This window comes from Malania oleifera, chromosome 2 (genome assembly GCF_029873635.1).
Source record: "Malania oleifera isolate guangnan ecotype guangnan chromosome 2, ASM2987363v1, whole genome shotgun sequence".
Lineage (NCBI taxonomy): Eukaryota > Viridiplantae > Streptophyta > Magnoliopsida > Santalales > Ximeniaceae > Malania > Malania oleifera.
In genome coordinates, this window is record NC_080418.1 from 57,599,502 (window position 1) to 57,618,072 (window position 18,571).

The 18,571-nt window shown below is 40.9% G+C and overlaps 2 protein-coding genes across 9 annotated transcripts in view; one reads left to right on the forward strand and one right to left on the reverse strand.

Moving 5' to 3' along the window:
* Positions 1 to 6,519: 6,519 nt before the first annotated feature.
* On the forward strand, positions 6,520 to 9,260 carry LOC131147811 (F-box/LRR-repeat MAX2 homolog A). Its single transcript, XM_058097403.1, has one exon. The coding sequence runs from the start codon at positions 6,975 to 6,977 to the stop codon at positions 9,132 to 9,134; it is 2,160 nt and encodes a 719-aa protein (XP_057953386.1). The 5' UTR covers positions 6,520 to 6,974; the 3' UTR covers positions 9,135 to 9,260.
* A 94-nt stretch (positions 9,261 to 9,354) lies between these two features.
* Positions 9,355 to 18,571, reverse strand: part of LOC131147810 (probable serine/threonine-protein kinase SIS8) — an 88,786-nt gene continuing 79,569 nt past the window's right edge. For all 8 annotated transcript variants that reach the window (XM_058097401.1, XM_058097399.1, XM_058097394.1 and 5 more), the window contains 3 exons: positions 9,849 to 10,137; positions 9,691 to 9,763; positions 9,355 to 9,600 (listed from right to left, as the gene is read on the reverse strand). In XM_058097401.1, the coding sequence (XP_057953384.1) occupies positions 9,518 to 9,600; positions 9,691 to 9,763; positions 9,849 to 10,137 (445 nt within the window). In that variant the 3' untranslated portion in view covers positions 9,355 to 9,517. The remainder of the gene's footprint in view (positions 9,601 to 9,690; positions 9,764 to 9,848; positions 10,138 to 18,571) is intronic.

An 18,571-nucleotide genomic window follows, 5' to 3' on the forward strand; every position in this document is an offset into this window, starting at 1 on the left:
GGACTCTCCAAAATGTTTTGTGGTGGGTACTAGGGAATTAAAAGGAGTATGTAGTAGTTCTAACTATGTCATTAAGTATATTAAAGTAATAACTAGCATTAGGACGACAAAATAGAGTCTAATAAATTTTAAATCAAAGTACATATATATAAATGATTTGTTTTGAATCCTTATCTTATATTTTTGTAGTATTAATGAATGAACTTACTAGGAGTACAAAATGAAGTTTAGTGGTGTAGTTTACAACTAAATTGTCTTGATTGAGGAAAGTAGAATAGAATAGAATTTTAAGTTAGAATTATGGGGAAATAATTTTAGTATAAGTAGAAATTAAGACATAATATACAAGATGCAACTTTAGTCATGATATTAGGAATCTTGGATAAAAAATTAAACTTGAAGCTCAAGAAATTAATAGTAATAGCAGACTTTTAATGTATTTGAGTCCATTTTATAAGATAAAGAAGAAATCAAATATATGATACATAGAGTTAAAATAAGTTGGGTGAAAATGAAGAAATGCTTCAAGCGTATTTGTGTGATTATTCAATATCCTTAAAATAAAAAGAAAAGTTTTATAGGATGACTATAAGACCAAATATGATGTATAGATTAGAAATTGGACAACTAGGAAGCAACAAATCTAAAAAAAATTTCCAAAATGAAAATACTAGCTGAGGCCTAGATAATATTAAAAACAACTTAAGAAATAAATATATTTGTAATAAATTAAGCTTAGCATTCATAGAATATCATATAAGAGATGTGCGACTAAGATAGCTTGGACACCTACTCACCTACAATGTAGATAAAATAATGTAAAAATGAAAATGAGTGAGTTAATTACTATTAGTGGTAGTAAAAGGAAAATGGATAGAACTAAAATCGCATAAAATAAGATTAAGAATTTAACGACCCTGAAATTGTTGTAGAAAATTACGCAAAATCATGTAAATTGATATATATATATATATATACACGCACACATAACCAACCTTACACAGAGGAATTTGAGGCTTTGTATTATCTTTACTATTCGACAAATATATAACCGTATTTAATAAAATAAATAGTATAATGATAAAATGCCTTTATATGTAATGTGTCACGGTCCGACTATTTTCACACCATTATGAAAGGGTCGTGCGGCGCTAGCTAAAGCACTCTTGTTTAACTAGTTAGCCTATCGTTTACCAACATTCAACCACGAAACACTTTCATTAACATTTAATCAAATGGCAGTGGAAATAGTAAGCATTCATGAAAGCAGTGGCAAGCAAGCAATAAACATTGAATCTACGCAATTCATTAACACCTCTGTTGACATCATGTGTTTAGTGAGGGGGGCAAGTAAGCTAAACCCGTTGACAATAGCTAGTGAGTTTTACAATGACTGATGAACACTCACCCTCCCCTAAAGAGGTTTTTATGTAATTATCATCCTGACACTATGAAACATCAAAGTGACCGAGGAGTTATACTGCCTTATTTGGCATACAAATAAACTACTAGTAGAAAATAACCCTACACTAGTATTTACATGATGGAAACTCATCTCAAGTACACGAGACAAGCAGTCACAGGCAAGCATAATGCTCTGAACAAGCTTAGCTCGTGACATTCTCCCCCACTTATGCGGTCGTCGTCCTCGTAGACTTTGGCGCTAGGTACACTTCAACTTTGTCCACAAATGGTTTCATATCTTCCATAGAAATCTAGCTGATTTCTTTGTCATCAAGGCATTTCCACTTCACTAGGAACTTTTGCCGCTTTTTCCTTGAAGATATGAACTTTCTGTCTGCAAGGATCTTTTCAACTTCACATCTGTCAGGTTGCACTGTCTTCAACTCTGCTACGTTGGACTGACTTCTGCTCAGGTCATTGGTGTTGGCGTTGAACAGCTTGGGGCAGCTGACATGAAACTGCGGTCTTCTCCTCTGATCTGCCCACTTCTTCATTAGCTTAGAAGCTTTCTCCAGATGGGCTCGGGTAAACTCTGTATTTTGTCTCCATTCTCTAGTGAAGATGTACGCCCTAAGACTCTTTCATCTGTACGGCTCACCCACTATGTGAGGTAACAACGACTACTGGCATGTAACAAGCTCAAAAGTGCTCTTGTTGGTTGTTGAGCTCCTTTGGGCTTTGCCCCAGAACGGAACCACATCAAGTAGTTGCACGTCGTTCTTCTAGTTGTCGTTGACAAAATGGCACAAGTACTCTTTTAGGAGCTCTCTGAATCTCTTCATCGGTCCGTCTGTCTGTCGGTGATAACTCGAAGAGATGTCAAGATGTGATCTGAATATCTTGAAAAATTTTGTCAAGAAGTTGTCAATGAACATTAAGTCTCAGTCACAAACAATAACTTGGGGAACACCCCCAATGTTTCACAACAGTCACAAAGAACAATTGTGTCATCTCCTTTGCCGAATAGTACTTTAGTGTGGCCATGAAAGTAACATACTTCTTCCACTCCCCCTTGTCTTGTTGGCAAGTAAGACAAGTTTTGGTATAATCAACCACATCATCGCACGTGTGCGGCCAATAATACCTCCCTAGTAGTCCTGTCATTGGAGTCATTCTCCGCAAATACCCCTCAACGAACTTCCTAATATATCTAGTAAGGCCAAGAAAGGAACGCAACTCCTTCACTGTCGTGGGGATCTTCCGTTCTTGAATCATCCTTACCTTCTCCATACCCCTCTAGATACGACCTTGTTCAACCACATGACCAAGGAATTTGTTGCTCCACTGAGCGAAAGAGCACTTCTTTTTCTTCATCTGCAAACTGTTTCCCCTCAACCTGTCGAACACCTTCCGTAGATGCTCCTCATGTTTCCTCTGAAACAACACCAATGCTCCCAACGGTGCTTTGGAAGGGCGAACACATCTCGCTTCCAATTCATCAAGTTGTTTGCCCAAATCTACTATCTCTAAAGGCGCCATCCGACATGCCCTTTAGCAGGTGGCTTCACTCTTGATAACAACTCGATCTCATGCTCCTCAGTCTGTCATGAAGGCAAATTATGAGGCAGTTTATCTAACAACACCTCCTTATTCTCATCCAACACCACTTGGATGGTCGTAGGAACCAGCTCTTGGCCTACTTCTTTGTCTACCATCACCGTGGCTAGACGTGTTTGCTCACCCTAACCCAATCTCTCATTGAGTTGTATGACTGAAAGGGACTTCCCGTCGTCTCCTTTCATTGCAACGACTTACACCATGCATGAGTGATCTCCCATCAAACACAGGGAACTAGCTAAATGCATTAGCACTGTCCTCGTCCCCCTTAGGAACTCCATTCCTAGAATGACTGGAAAGTCATCCAATGGCACCGCTGTGAAATTCGTGTGACCTTCCCACTATCCCAGCTTCACAGTCACTTGCTTGGCTACTCCCAAAGTAGGCTGGGCTACAAAGTTAACTGCTTTCATGCATCCTGTATCCTTCTCTAAGGATAAGTTGAGTTTCCATGCTTCCAACTGCGAAACAAAATTATGAGTAGCCCCCGTATCCACCATAGCGCGGGTACTCTTCCCATTTATTCTCAAGTCCACAAACATTAACCCTTTTGCTCGTGTAACTTTCGGTGCTTTTGCCTGCTTTTCCAATACGCTCACCAGCTGCACTGAACCCACCCTTGGGGCATTATCCTCTTCCTCCTCGCTTTCCACCACTTGTCTCGAAGTGGAAGCTTGTAAGGCATTGAGTAATCCCTTGTGTTGACACTCACTCACTCTGTGAGATCCACCACACAAGTAGCATGAAATTTTACTCTTCCCCTTTCCATTGGGTGTGTTGAACTCTCGAGATGACGAAGTTTCCTTTAAGGTTGATGATTTAAAGTCAGCTCCCCCACTATTGGGTTTGCTTTTCTTGAAAGACTTTCTACTGTTTCCCTCTCCGCCAAACCGTTTAGACGAAACGGTATCATCATCAGCGTAGTTAGTCAAACGTTTTGCAACAGCTTGTGCAATTGACAAGTTTTGAACTCTTTGCCTATGAAGTTCTATTCTTGCCCACAGTTTCATCCCCTCAAGAAAATAGAACAACTTGTCCTTCTCTGACATATCCTGAATATCCAACATCAAAGTAGAAAATTGTTTCACATATTCCCTGATTGACCTCATATGCTTGAGATCTCTTAACTTTCTCCTTGCATTATACTCAATATTCTCAAGAAATAATTGGGCCTTGAGCTCTCTCTTCAAGTCTACCCAACTATTGATTACACAGGTTTTATTTTCAATTTCTTTGTACTTGGTACGCCACCACAATTTGGCATTACCAACCAAGTACATGATCGCAGTATCCACCTTTGCCTATTTTGAGGCCATCCTCACAGCGCGAAAGTACTGCTCCACATCAAACAAGAAGTTCTCTAACTCCTTGGCATCACGGGCACCGACATACGTCTTGGGCTAGTACCTTGCTAACTCCTGGAATGTTGGAGTTCCCCATAGCAAGAACCATGAGATTAACCTTTGCATCTAAATCAGCCATCCGCGACTGCAAAATTTCAATTGTATGGCAAAAGTCCTCTGACATGTCGCCTATCAAACTTGCTTGATGTTTTTGATCCCATCACTTCATCAAGAAGTTCTCTCATCTGGGCCACCTCCGCAACCACAGTGTTACTTGTTGCCTCAACCTGTGCTTCCAGCACGCTGATCTTCTCAGCATTGTTTAGTGTCATGGTCACTTACCAAAACTTTCTAAATCCCACAACGAAGGTAACTGAATTCTTATAGCAACACAACCTTGGGCTCTAATACCAAGTGTCACGAACCGACTATTTTCACACCATTGTGAAAGGGTCGTGCAGCGCTAACTAAAACACTTTTGTTTCTAGCCAGCCTATCGTTTACCAACATTCATCCACAAAACACTTTCATTAAATTCTATAAAATGGCAGCGAAAACAGTAAGCATTCATGAAAGCAATGGCAAGCAAGCAGTAAACATTGAATCTACACAATTCATTAACAACACCTCCGTTAACATCATGTGTTTAGCAAGGGAGGCAAGTAGGCTAAACAAGTTGACAATAGTTAGTGAGTTTTACAATGACTGATGAATACTCACCCTCTCCTAAAGAGGTTTTTATGTAATTATCATCCTGACATTAGGAAACATCAAAGTGACCGAAGAGTCATACTTCCTTATTTGGCATACAAATAAACTAGTAGAAAATAACCCTATATTAGTAATATAATAGTATCTCTTAGGATACAATAGTTGGAACTTCAAACACCATTTGAGATTTAAATTTAGATGACAAGTGAGAAAGAGCATGAAAGGAAAGATGAAATACGTCTCATGCAAGGCTTAAATGCACATTTTTATTGACAAAATTTTAATTAAATTTAATGAGAAACAAAACGTGTTAGTAAACAAGCTTTCAGTAGATATAAATCAGGGTCTCACGTAGGCCTGGCAAAACGGGCGGGCGGGCAAAGTTTGGGCGGGTCACTAACAAGCCGGGTCATAAACGGGTCGATATTAAACGGATCACACACATGCCAACCTTAACCCACCTATTTAATAAACAGGCGGGTAACGGGTCACCCGTTTAAAAATATATAATTTTTTTATTAATTTCTAAATAAAAAGAAATGGTGTGGAGGTGGAGCTGGCCAGACGAGGAGACTAAAGACTGGAGGCTAGCGACGACCATTTTGTCCAGGACCTTGTCGGAGACAAAGGGTGACGACGGCAACTGTGCTCCGATGTTGAGATCGTGGGGGTGTGCCGATTCACAATTGCTGCTCTGGGCATTATGGTATGGGAGGTTCGGCTATGTTGCTGGGGTGGCTGTGAGTGGGGTTGAAGTCGCTGGGGACGGAGAAGATGTCGTGGACGAGAGGTCAGAGAGACGACCTAGACGGCCAGAAGAGGAGATTGGAGAGTAGAGACTGGAGAGGCGCGACTCGGGTTAGGGAGTCGGGAAGGGGAACTTTACCTTAGGGTTTATTTTTTTTTTAAGTGTGTGTGATTGTGATTCTGTGAAGTGTGAACCGTGAGGGTGAGGCGTGCGCGTGTGAGAAGAATTGAAGCACTAAACTGGAACCAGCGGGTGACTCGCCCAAACCCACTTAACCCGTTTATAAACAGGTTAATTCGTGACCCGCCCAATTATTAAATGGGTTAACTTTCTTAAACCTGGACCCGTTTTAAACGGACGGGTCCGGGTGACCCGACGGATTATGACCCGTTTTGCTAGGCATAGTCTTACGTATAGAGAAATAATTAAAGATTTTCTTGAATAATTAAATTTAAAAATAAAAAATGCTGGGAAAGTTATTGTGTTTACAATGAATTTATAAATATTTTCAGAGACATTTTTTTATTAAAAAATAAGGATATTTTTTGTCATGCATCATTTAGGTCCGACTCTACTGGTGTAGCTCGGCGCACTGGGGAGCGATAAGCCAATCATGGAACTTTTTTCCTTTTTTCCACGAGTCCTTTAGTTATTTATTTATTTATTTTATTTTTTCCCCACTAGGAATTTGTAAAGCGGGTGAAGGGGTGGAAACAGTAGGATGTAAGAAAGACCTTTGCAGGTCCAAAGCAAAGCACAGGGAGACAAGCAGATAAACCTGACCAATCTCGGAAGGATCTCTTGATCTCAAAAGCAGCAGCGGCAGCTGCAGCAGCAGCCTTCTCATGCCTTCTTAACTCTCAACCCCCACCTCCCACTCCCACGCTCTTCAATTCTTCATTTGCAGAAGGCGAAATGGACCGTCATCCCCATCACCATCACGTGCCTTCTCTCTCTTCCCTATTCTCCACAAAACCCACCACTCCGTAGTCATTACCAAATCCACACACACCCCCCTCTCTTCCTTGGTCAGACATACAGATAGAAAAGAGAGAAGAGGACGGCGACTTTACTTTCCGAGAGAGAGAGAGAGAGAGAGAGAGAGAGAGCGAGAGAAGTAAGAGCCAGGGGAGGCGCTGGGACCGCCGCCAATGGCGGGGCCGCCGATAACCGCTTCGAGCACTCACATCCACGACCTCCCGGACGCGATTCTGACCAACATATTTGCCACGATCTCCGACACCCGCAGCCGCAACGCCGCTGCTTTGGTGTGCCGGAAATGGCTTCTGATCGAGCGCACCACACGCACGGCCCTCGCGCTCCGGGGGAACGAGCGCGACCTCTTCATGATCCCCACATGCTTCAGATCCGTAACCCACCTGGACCTCTCCCTCCTCTCCCCTTGGGGCCACTCCCTCCTCTCCTCCTCCTCCGACGATCCCCACCCCCACCTCCTGGCTCACCTCCTCCGCCAAGCCTTCCCCGGCGTCACCTCTCTCACCCTCTACTCTCGCACCCCCTCTACTCTCCAAGTCCTCGCCCCTTACTGGCCCAATCTCAAGCGCGTCAAACTCGTCCGATGGCACCAACGATCACCGTCACCCCTTGGATCCGACTTCTCTTCTCTATTCGAACACTGCCTCTCGCTCTCTTCACTTGATCTCTCCGATTTCTACTACTGGACGGAAGATCTTCCCGCGGCACTGAGTGCACACCCATTTGTGGCTGCTGGCTTCACCCGGCTCGATCTGATGACTCGCTCCTTCGCCGAGGGGTTCAAGACCAACGAGCTTCGGGCCATCAGTGCGGCTTGTCCCAACTTGGTGGAGCTCCGTGCTGCGTGTTTGTTTGACCCTCGGTACCTTGGTTTTGTGGGCGATGAAGCTCTCCAGGCCATCGCTTCTAGTTGCCCCAAACTCTCGATTCTCCACCTCGCCGATGCTTCGTCTTTGCTGAACACCAGAGGCAATCCCAACGAAGATGGTTCGGCCGCGGGCGATGCGGAGATTAGCCGTTCAGCGTTGATTGGGCTCTTCACGGGCCTTCCCCTTCTTGAAGAATTGGCACTAGATGTTTGCAAAAATGTCAGAGACAGCGGGCTGGCTTTGGAAGTGCTTTGTTCGAAATGTCCGAGGTTGAGGTCGCTGAAGCTCGGGCAATTTCAGGGGTTGTGTATGGCGATTGGGTCTCAGCTGGATGGTATTGCGCTCTGCAGCGGCCTTCGATCACTGTTCATCAAGAACTCAGCTGACCTGACCGACATGGGTTTAATAGCCATCTCCCGAGGAAGCCCCATGCTCACCAAGTTTGAGGTTCAGGGATGCAAAAACATTACGGTTAAGGGATTGAGGACAATGGCTTGTTTGCTTCGTGGGACTTTGGTGGATGTGAAAATTTCCTGCTGCAAGAATCTCAACGCAATGTTGTCTCTGCGAGCCGTGGAGCCAATCCGTGACAGGATTCAACGGCTTCACATTGATTGCATATGGGATGGATCAGAACAGAGGGGAAATCTGCAGGATGCTGTTCAAAATTTTGATCTAATTGAAATGGCAGAAGAGGCTGGTTCATCCAGGCAGCCTGCAGAATACATGAACTTATTTGAAGCTGATGGTTATGGGGTTATGAACAAGAAAAAGAAATTTAAGAATGCAGCACAACCAGATAGTTCCTACATGAAAAGCAATGGCAATACATTCTGGTGTAAAACCTGGGACCAGCTGCAATATTTATCACTTTGGGTTGCCGTCGGTGAGCTTTTGACTCCACTCGCAGCAGTGGGTCTTGAGGATTGCCCTCAGCTGGAGGAGATTCGGATAAAGGTTGAAGGGGATTGCCGGGAGCAGGCAAGACCTTCAGAGAATCAGTTCGGATTGAGCACCCTTAGGCGATATCCTCGGCTGAGGAAGATGCAGTTGGACTGTGGTGATGTGATAGGTAATGCCCTAACGGCACCATCAGGGCAGATGGATCTAAGCCTGTGGGAGCGATTTTTCCTCAATGGCATTGGGTATCTGAGGCTTAATGAACTAGATTATTGGCTACCACAAGACAGGGACCTCAACCAGAGGGGACTCACACTACCAGCAGCTGGCTTGCTTGCACAATGTGGTACCCTCAGGAAGCTCTTTATCCATGGAACTGCTAATGAACATTTTATGAACTTCCTTCTTAAAATTCCAAATCTGAGGGATGTACAGCTTAGAGAAGATTACTACCCGGCACCAGAGAATGATATGAGCACAGAGATGAGAGTAGATTCATGCAGTCGTTTTGAAGATGCATTGAACGGGCGCCGCATCCTTGATTGAAACAAGTGTTACTCCAGATCATAAAGGAACTCCATATAGTCCCAACTTCTGTATCCCTTGACATTTGTCCTCCTGATGAGCTTGTATGAGTTTTTGAAATGATATTCCATTCCTACTCGTGTAACACTCATGTTGCCTCTCGAGACGCTATTTTGCAATGTGTTAATAGCACTTGGGATATGCTACAAGTATAACTATTCAAACCAGAACTTAACAAATGTTTTTAGCTGCCCAGAAAGAAGAGTTTGTACTATTGGAATTAGAAGATGAACAATTATAATGTTTGTACAATAAATGGAAAATCGTGTCAAAGTTTACAACTTGAGCCGGTAACATATTTTAACACCTCTGCCATGTTTTCTATACACAACAAACACATCTAATTAGCAGAGTGAGTACTCGCAGTCGAGCAAGCGCGATAGTATCTCCTCACAGCTTGGCCGTTCCTGCGGTTCTGCCCAACAATCTACAACCAAGGCACAACAAAATCAGAGCTCATAAATTTTTTGTGCATGAGATGTTAGAGAGTACAATTTTAAAAAATTAAATTTTAGACCTGCAATTAGCCTGCCCAAAGGACCTTCAGGAATGTCCAATCGTGATCCTTCATGAGCAACAGCATAGACAACCTAAACAGCAAAGCAGTGGAGGATCAATGCTTGAACCAATATCAGAAAACAGAAAATGGAGATGCATAGCATAAAATTAGCATACCCGCTCTTGTGGTACACCTTCCCAAGGTCTATTTAGCGTGCAGAGCTCCCACATTATCACACCAAGGCTAAAAATATCACATTTTTCACTGAATGGTTCATTGCGTATAAGTTCAGGGGCCATCCATTCAGGAGTTCCAGCAGATGATGAGTCTCTCAATGGTGCGTCCGTCATTACTCTAGAGAGCCCAAAATCACAGATCTTGACTGTCGAGTGCTTATTTACGAGGCAATTTGCTGTTTTTAGATCACGATGGACTATTTTCATCCGGTGTATGCACATCAACCCCCTGAAATGACCAGCAAGGAAACAATGGTCAGTTAGTAGCTGAAATTTTCCACCACATAAAAAACAAAATGAAGATTATCAAAGCTACAATTTATTTGGTAAAATGCGGTTGCAGTGACCCTTAACTCTTCAGAGCAACACATGCTGTCAGGTGGTAGTCATAATACAGTACATGAGTTCTCTTGCTAACCAGAAAAACAGTGTATTTCCAAACTGGAACTTCCCGTAAACTCCCCATTAACAAAAGAGCAATATGAGAAATATTATAGCAAAGAAGGCTGTTACAGAATTCACCCTCACCCCTCGAGACCCATTTTTCCTTTTTTTTCCTTTTCTTCTTATCTAAATAAATCGACAGGGACATTTCTTGGTCAGCAGAGAATGGTGACAAGAAAGGAAGTTCTTGTTAGGCCCCACGATGGATTATGAATTAAAAAAAAAAAAATCCCCAGCACCAGAGAACGTTAGCATAGAAACACCTTAAAATATGTGACTATAAATTCTTATTAACAACAACAATAATAAGTCCCACTAGGTGGGGCCAGCTACATGAAACATTTTTTTTCCAATCGATAGGGTCAAGCGCAATTTCTTTTGCCAGCTTAAGAGATATTAGATCCTCACTATCTCATTTCATGTTATTTTAGGTTTACCCCTACCCTTTTAACTACCAGTAGTAGTAAAACTAACTCCCTCCTCACTAATGCACTATTTGGTCTACATTTCAAATGCCCAAACCGTCTTATCTATAACCGGTGCTAGACCTAACTTATAAAAATTATGTCCGTTCCTTAATGTATCCTTTGATGTTATACCACTCATCCACCTTAACATTTGCATTTCAGCAACTTTGCATTTTGGATATGTTGTCTTAGTTGCCCAACATTTTGGAAAACGGTTGTTAGTTGCCCAACAACCGGTGCCCAACATGCAGGAAAAAAAATCTAATTGAATACAATGCTTGAAAATAGGTCACTCCATTCACATAGACCTATTTGCCAGAATGTCATACATAGTAAACAATCATGTTCAAACGAAGTAGCAAAATAGAAAGTTTTTAAGGGCAAAGCAGAACTCTGATGCTCTCAGCAATTTGAGAAAAACCTGCCCCCCTGACCATTTGAGAACCACGGAAGGACAAAGGAAAGGAGAAGGGACGAGTGGCTCTGATAGCACATGGTGCGATCTTCCTGTCCTCCATTTTGAACAGACTTTAATCTTCAACTGACAACTTTCTAAATTTCACAGGCCCCCTTTGCATCCCATCAAAAGTGCAGAGAGATTGAAGGCCCCAGTGAGCCCATGTTCTGACCCAAAGATCCATTTCTGCCCAAAACGGAGCCCATAGCCCTAATCATTTCACCAGGTACTGCCAATTCTCAGAAACGAAAAAAAAAGACCTTCTCCCCTATGTGGCCCACTATATTCCCCTCTGCCTCCCTCTTCTTTCCATCCCATTCCTTCATAATTTTAACTCAAAATATTTTTTTTCTTTCCTCACCCACTGAGACAGCAACCCAAAAGATTCCGGTGCAGCTGAAAACCAACCTATCAGCAGAAACAGCAGAGTAACACAGCAACAAAGAACAAGAAACAGAACATTTTCAAGCATACTTAAATTCCAAACTTGCAGCAGATAATATTGTCATCGGCAGGAGATTTCTTCATGATTAGTGTTTGCTTTGATGCTATTAATCAATAGAATTGCAATTGATTCTGGATTAACCACCATTCCTTAAAAACAAGTTTATTTCTAGCAATCCACCGGCAGTATGTAGTTGCAGCCCATATAAGTTTCTATTTTCCTCATTTCTTGTGCAACTCATAGTAGAAAGCCTGTTAAGGTTGTCATCCCAATTCAAACAACACACATTGAAAGCTCATTGTTGCATTGATAGAGAATAAAAATATTCAAAAAACAGGTGCCTTCTGGTTTCAGAACAATTTCCACAAATCTTACAAATAGGAACAATATTATTTTTACATTTAAGAGTTCTATCCATTGTGTTTAACCTGTTCCTTAATAAAAACCAAGCCACAACTGCATGTCTAGGAAAATAGAGTTTAGTCCAGAGGACTTTACCCCAGGTAACTAGCATTTCTCTTCCTTACACTGTCCCAAGCAGAATGAAAAGAATCCAATAGCTGTAAGCTGCCAGCTAACTTTATCTTCCATCAATCTCAAACAATTACTCTCCTCTCCCTTCTCTGTTTTTCTTCTCCTCGCCTGCTAGCTGGTACCTCTCTGCAGATTTCAGCAAACTACATCAGACTTTCCACATCTGCTGGTTCACCAACCATAACTGTGCAGCTTCTCCCAAAATTTTGAGCAGTAAGATCAAGGAATGCTCTCCCTTCGGGGAGCCTAACTCTGTCGCTTCTCCCAAAATTACACACTTAAAGGAAATGGTTTGACACTAGATATATATTGAAAGGTACACTCTGCAAACACCAATCTAAGGGTTAGAGTGCACCACAAACAAGATTATGCATAACAAACGGAAAATCTTTGAATTTCATGCCAAAGATAGAGCCACCAAGCTTTATGCAGAAAGAGACAGACTGTTTCTTAACAAGAAGCGAGTCAGAAAAAAATAAGCACCCTATAGATGTGTGGAAGATTTTGAATTTAAGAAGCTGTCCGAAACTCAAGAAGGAAATGAACTTCTATTAGGTTTGGGAGCATGGATTCCAGGCCCTGTATTAGGATCGGTGTACATGGACGAACAATACAATCTTGTTCTGCATTTTTCCAAATTGGACATAAAAGTCCAAATTCAAAGTTTAAACTCGGCTCCTAAATGCAGGGCTAGAATCTCTGATGAACAATCAATAAGAAATTCTACTGTAGTTGGGAAAAGGCACAAGGAAAGATGGGTGGGCATTTTGGTTAACAGGGCTATAGAAATTGATGGATTACCACTATTGGGCCTTTCCAATTTCCAGACACAAATAGATGGCAGTCGCTAGTCAATCAATAAACCATATTTTTAGGAAAATAGCTTTTTTTAAAGTTATAAGTATAGCAAGAATGGTGGCCTGAATAAGGCTTATAACTAATGCTACGTTAATGTGGGCAGGAATCCCTCGAGGCAAGCCATAAAAAGAATGTTGGCAAATCAAAATCCCAAACTAGAGGCAAAAAAACAGGTCACGACCCAACAGGTGACCCATTGCTCGACCATCTAAAATGGGTTTGAGTCTAAGGAGTGACCCACTTATAAATGGATCAACCCGAACCCAATCCAATTAATAAATGGATTAGCCAAGTTTGGGTTGGGTACCCGTTGGATCATCCATTGAACTTTTTATAATAAAAAAAAATATTAAATTCTCTATTTATGTATAAATTATGATATTTGATGCATGTATGGCATACCATGTATTTTTAAAACAAATGAAGGTAGGATAAATTTATATAACTACTTTCTTTGGAATATTTAGGAGGGAAAATATGATAAATAGGTCATAAGTGCTTTTCCAAATTTCAAATCACTTTTAAAAAATATATATATTTGAAGAGAAAAACAAATTAAATAATAAATAAGTGTGATTAACTCACAAATGTTAAGATATTAATGAAAAAAGAATAAATGAGTGTTTTTTTCAAATAAAGATTTAACTTTAGGTGATATTTTAAAGAAAAAAATTAAAATAAATATATTATATATTTCTTAATGGGTACTTAATGGGTACCCATTTATAACCCATTTTTTAATTGGGTAGGTTTGGGTTTGTGATTTACTCACCCATTTTAAATAGGCCAACCAAAACCAAACATGTTTGAGTCCCACCCGGTTATGATCCAATCCAAACCCGACCCATTGACCCATTTTGCCACCCTATCCCAAACATAAGGAAATGAACTATGTTGAAGTAGCAAGATTGCGAGGATGACCTACTTTGGCTTATGATCGAGGCTATGTTCACGTGGGTGGAATCCCTTCTATATTGGACTTGTTCCAAAAGCAGAGAAACATTAAGGGCGTTTAGTTGTGGAAAAAAAATTGTATTTTCCATTTTAGTTTCCCAAAACATATACAAAAAAGTTGGTTAATATCTTTTTGGCATTATTTGCTTACAGAAAAGTTTTATTTTCATTTTCAAATAATTACAAAAAGTGCCACCTTGTTTTCCAATTTTCTAGATTTGAATACAAAAGTTGGAAAATATCTAATTCTTTTTTTAATTCCTAGTTTTTTAATCTGCATTTGGGAGTATAGAATTTGGATCTTGGATTTGGATTTGTATGAATTATGACATGATATAATATATAATTGTGTTAAACGTCTTCCAAACCCACACATCCAAATCCAAGTCCTAAAATCCATGGTCCCAAATAGTAACCTTATATAATTTTTTGAAAATTGAAAATAAAAATATTTTTTGTAATTATTTAAAATCTAAAATTAAAAATGAAGTTGCATCGCACAACTAACAAGCTCTTTATTTTTTAACTTTCTAATACAAATCTTGGAAAACTAAAAAATAAGTTGGAATTTGTATAATTCTTTGAAAAAATAAAAATGAAAATGTTTTCCACAGCTAAATGGACACTAAATTTTTTTAAAAGGCTTGGACAGAATTGAGGCAGAAATGGAGATGCTTCCATCTAAAAATTGGGGGATTCAAGCTTCAGAAATGAACAATATAGCAGGGTTGAAGTGAAGTTCCAATATGGCATGTGCACCATTCCTCCTCTTTCCTTCATAGGGGGAAGATAGCTGTTTAAACCATAATAACTCAATTCGTGGATGTGGGATGGCAAATGCACGCTCAGTCACAGGTTCATTATCTCACATTGATTTTGATAAAGTCTTCAAATTACCAATGTCAAACATGTGTTATACGCCTTTGAAATTTCACCAAATATGAAACAAACTTTTCTTAGCCTTCCCCGCCTTCCTTGGTAATCAATGCTTGTACACCTTTAAATCCACTGCCTTTCAACAATCTTTTCCATCCCTACATTCCCCCCCAGAAATACCCACCACCTCTGGGCATGAACAACTACCAAATCCTTCCTCATTCTCGCCTCCATCTGACTGTAGCTCCTGCTCCACCCACACATCAGAATTAATTAGAAATCAAGAGAATTCCTCATTTCAAGACCTACCTGAATCAACAGCATCACCACCAGACAAGCAGAAAGTTTAGTCCCATCATTTTTCTTTCCAGCATACACAATACTTACCACCACAATTACCTCTCACAACATAATTCCCTGTTCTCTGCTTGGAATCAACATTTGTTTCTTTTACTTCTCATGCACAACTCGTCATTATGATCCTGACTTGCTTGTTCCTCGAGGTTCCACAACCACGAACCAGCAAAATATCCCACCCCCCCCCCCCCCCCCAAAAAAACAAGTTTGAAGAATTCCTTTTCAAGAGAGAACTGTCACCTGAAACATAGAAGCAACTAGGGGTGCTGGTTGGCTCAGTTTCAGCCAGAACCGATGAACGAACCGAACTCTTTAGTTCATAACTACAAACTGACACCAAACCAGAAACCAAAGGTTCAATTAACAAGTAAACTGTAATTCTATGGTTTAGTTTGGTTTACTAACCAATTTTCAACATAACTTTAATCGTTAACTAAAACACACTACCCACTTATATATAGTGAACACTGGGTGAAGAGCTCAACAATGCCAGGCCCATGTCAAAGACAAGAGGACAGTTGGAGCCCACAGAGGGAGTGCATATGAATGGAGAGGGGCTGCTGTGTTGTAAAGGAAGAGGAATTCTCGCTGATTGTGGCCCCCATTATATACAGACCTGATGAGTGGTTTGGGGGATGCTGTGCATGTATATGTTGCTGAAGTATGGTTGTTCACCTTTCTTGTTAAAGGATTAGCAAACTTGTTAACTTTGTTTGAGTTTGATAGGGATTGATGATCTGTACACACATAAATTAAACTTGATGGCCCTAATCGTCTCTCTCTGTACCTCTCTCTCCCAGTCAGCCCTTGCAATACAATTCGTATCCCTTCCAGTGCGTTTGCTGCAATGAAGATTGGTTTAGGTCATGACGTGCCAAGCATTTCAGATTGAAGGAAAATCCTTCAATCTGCATCTAGACAAGGGCAAGGGAAGACCATCTTTGCTCGTGGTCAAGAAGAATGATGCCTGTAATAGATGGGTTAGGTTATTAGAAGAGGCTGTTTCGTGATTTGTCGGAGGGTTGTTCGTTTTTGGTTGGTCAAATGGGCAGGGGTTTTCCGAGTTTTAGCAAGGGTATTACAAACTATTGGCTGTCGATCAGGTGGATGAAGATGGGAAAGTTCCTGGAGTAAGAGTTGGGCTGGAATCATAGGAGATTTTCTGTGTTCATTCCTTGTGGTGCAAAAAGGTGAGGGATGAAAAGCTTCACGAGTGTTTTCTGCAACTTGGTGAAGAAGTTATGAAAAGACTTGGATGATATGGTTGAAAATGGTCATCCACATTTCAGATCGTGGAGGCAAGTTGTGCTGAAAAGTAATATAGATGGAGGCAAGGGTTGCAATCGTCAAGGCCTCTCTGCATATTGAGTTATGGTGCCATTAAGGAAGACATGCGCTGTAGGTGTGGCAGTGTAATTTCAGATGAAAAAGTCTGAGCTTCCGAAGTCAACAGCAGCTGCCGTTAATCTGCCAGACCAGCCATAGCGAACCAGTCATCAAAGCAGTCAGCAAACTCTGAAGGCTGCAGTCTTTGTCAATCAGTTGGATTTTCCTGAGAAGGTAGCTAAGGTTCGGCGGAAGAGTTTCTCGTTTTAGAGGCTGCTAGGGCTGCATTCAGGGGGGAGGAAGTGAAGAGGTAAGGGTCAGGAGGTATGATTCTTGTTTTGGACCTAGCCCAACTAATTGATGAGAAGGGTATTTCTTTTTTATATAAACTGGGCCATTTACTTGAGCAAGCCCAAGACTTAGGTTTATCTAAGTTAGCCTCTAATGAGGAGTCTAGGGGAGGTACCTCATTCCTTGAGTTCTATTCAGAAGGTAAATGGCAAAGGTCAGGATGCTGGACAGGGAAACAGGGAAACAGACAAGTCACAGTCGGATTTCAAAAACGGGAAGGAGCAGATCTCAGTAGTTAGAGCTCAGGAAACAAGCAATGAGAAGGAGGAGGTTAGACTTCACATCCAGAGTCCATGACTCCAAACTTCAAGTCAGACTGATCGAACTCTGGTACATACCCAGAATATTAATATCTTGGAGCTAGAATTAGACTCTGCTATTAAAAATGTAACAAGGCTGGAAGAGTGTTCAAAAAATGGGGAGGTAAGATGTAAAAATTCACGAGCAATTTTGGGGGAGATAAGGAGATTGATGATATCTTGTGTATGAATTTTGATAGATTTGAGGGTAGTAAGGTGTATACTCGCCGGAAGTTAGCTCATATGGGTGCCAAGATGAGGAAGGTGTTTGATGAGAAGAGAGAAACTTCTGGAGCAACAGGGACAAAGCTTTTAAGGAGAGACTCTAGAGGAGAACTTAGCATAGCGGAAGACTCTTACAAAGAGAGTTGGGCGCAGCCATGGGCAAAGGAAAGAAAAGGAGGTCAAGAAATGGGGGGATATTTCGAATTCAGAAAGTGATGATTTGAGTGAACTTGACTGTGGTGGGGGGTTATTGTTGGATGAGATTTGGAAACAATATGGGTATGCTTCTGATTCTTGCAATGAAGTAGGGGATATATCTTTTTTTCATCCTGCCCTGTTGGAAGGTTTGGAGGGAGTACCTATTTTTGAAAATGATGGCTTAGTCAACAATTCACAGCATAGGGAATGGAATTTTCCCTACTTCTGTGCAAGAAATTCTCAAGGAGGATTTATAAGCTCAAAATCTTTTGGATAAGTTGGACTTAAAGTCGAGTGATATTGGAGGAAATGAGGTTTGCATGGATGGTGGCAAAAGTTGTAAATCTAAGGGTTTAAGAATTAGCAAATTTGAAGAGTTTGGTAAATTATGATGGAAAGGGTCTGAAAAGGGGTTTTCTTGGTTAATCTATCTAGTTTGGTGTGATCTTCGGCTATTTTGTTTTAATTTTTCTTTCTTTTCTGTTTTCTTTGGCAGTCTCACTGTCCCCGCTCGTTGTACCTTCTTTTTTCCCTAACAAACTTTTTCTTTAAATATCAAAATATGTATATATAAGGTAGAGAGGAATCCCCACCTATCATGCAGCCAATGTGGGTCAAATACCCTCACAAAGGGTTGCCCACTAGCTCTTTGCTCAGTTACACAGTTGCACACACTTGCACTTGTTGGTGTTGAGTTTGTTTACTAGCAGTAATTCCTAACAGCAATTTCCTGCTGTCCCAATTCAGTTAAAAAAGTAGATGCACCAATTTCTTTTTGTATAAATTGATTCCATCACCAAGCAAGCAAGCACAAGACTTTCATTTCTTTAAAGCCTGTATGAATGTTCATAAATTGAAATATTGAAATAAAA

Bases quoted from the DNA above. Each gene is read 5' to 3' on its own strand.
- LOC131147811 (XM_058097403.1), top strand. From the start codon at position 6,975: ATGGCGGGGCCGCCGATAACCGCTTCGAGCACTCACATCCACGACCTC.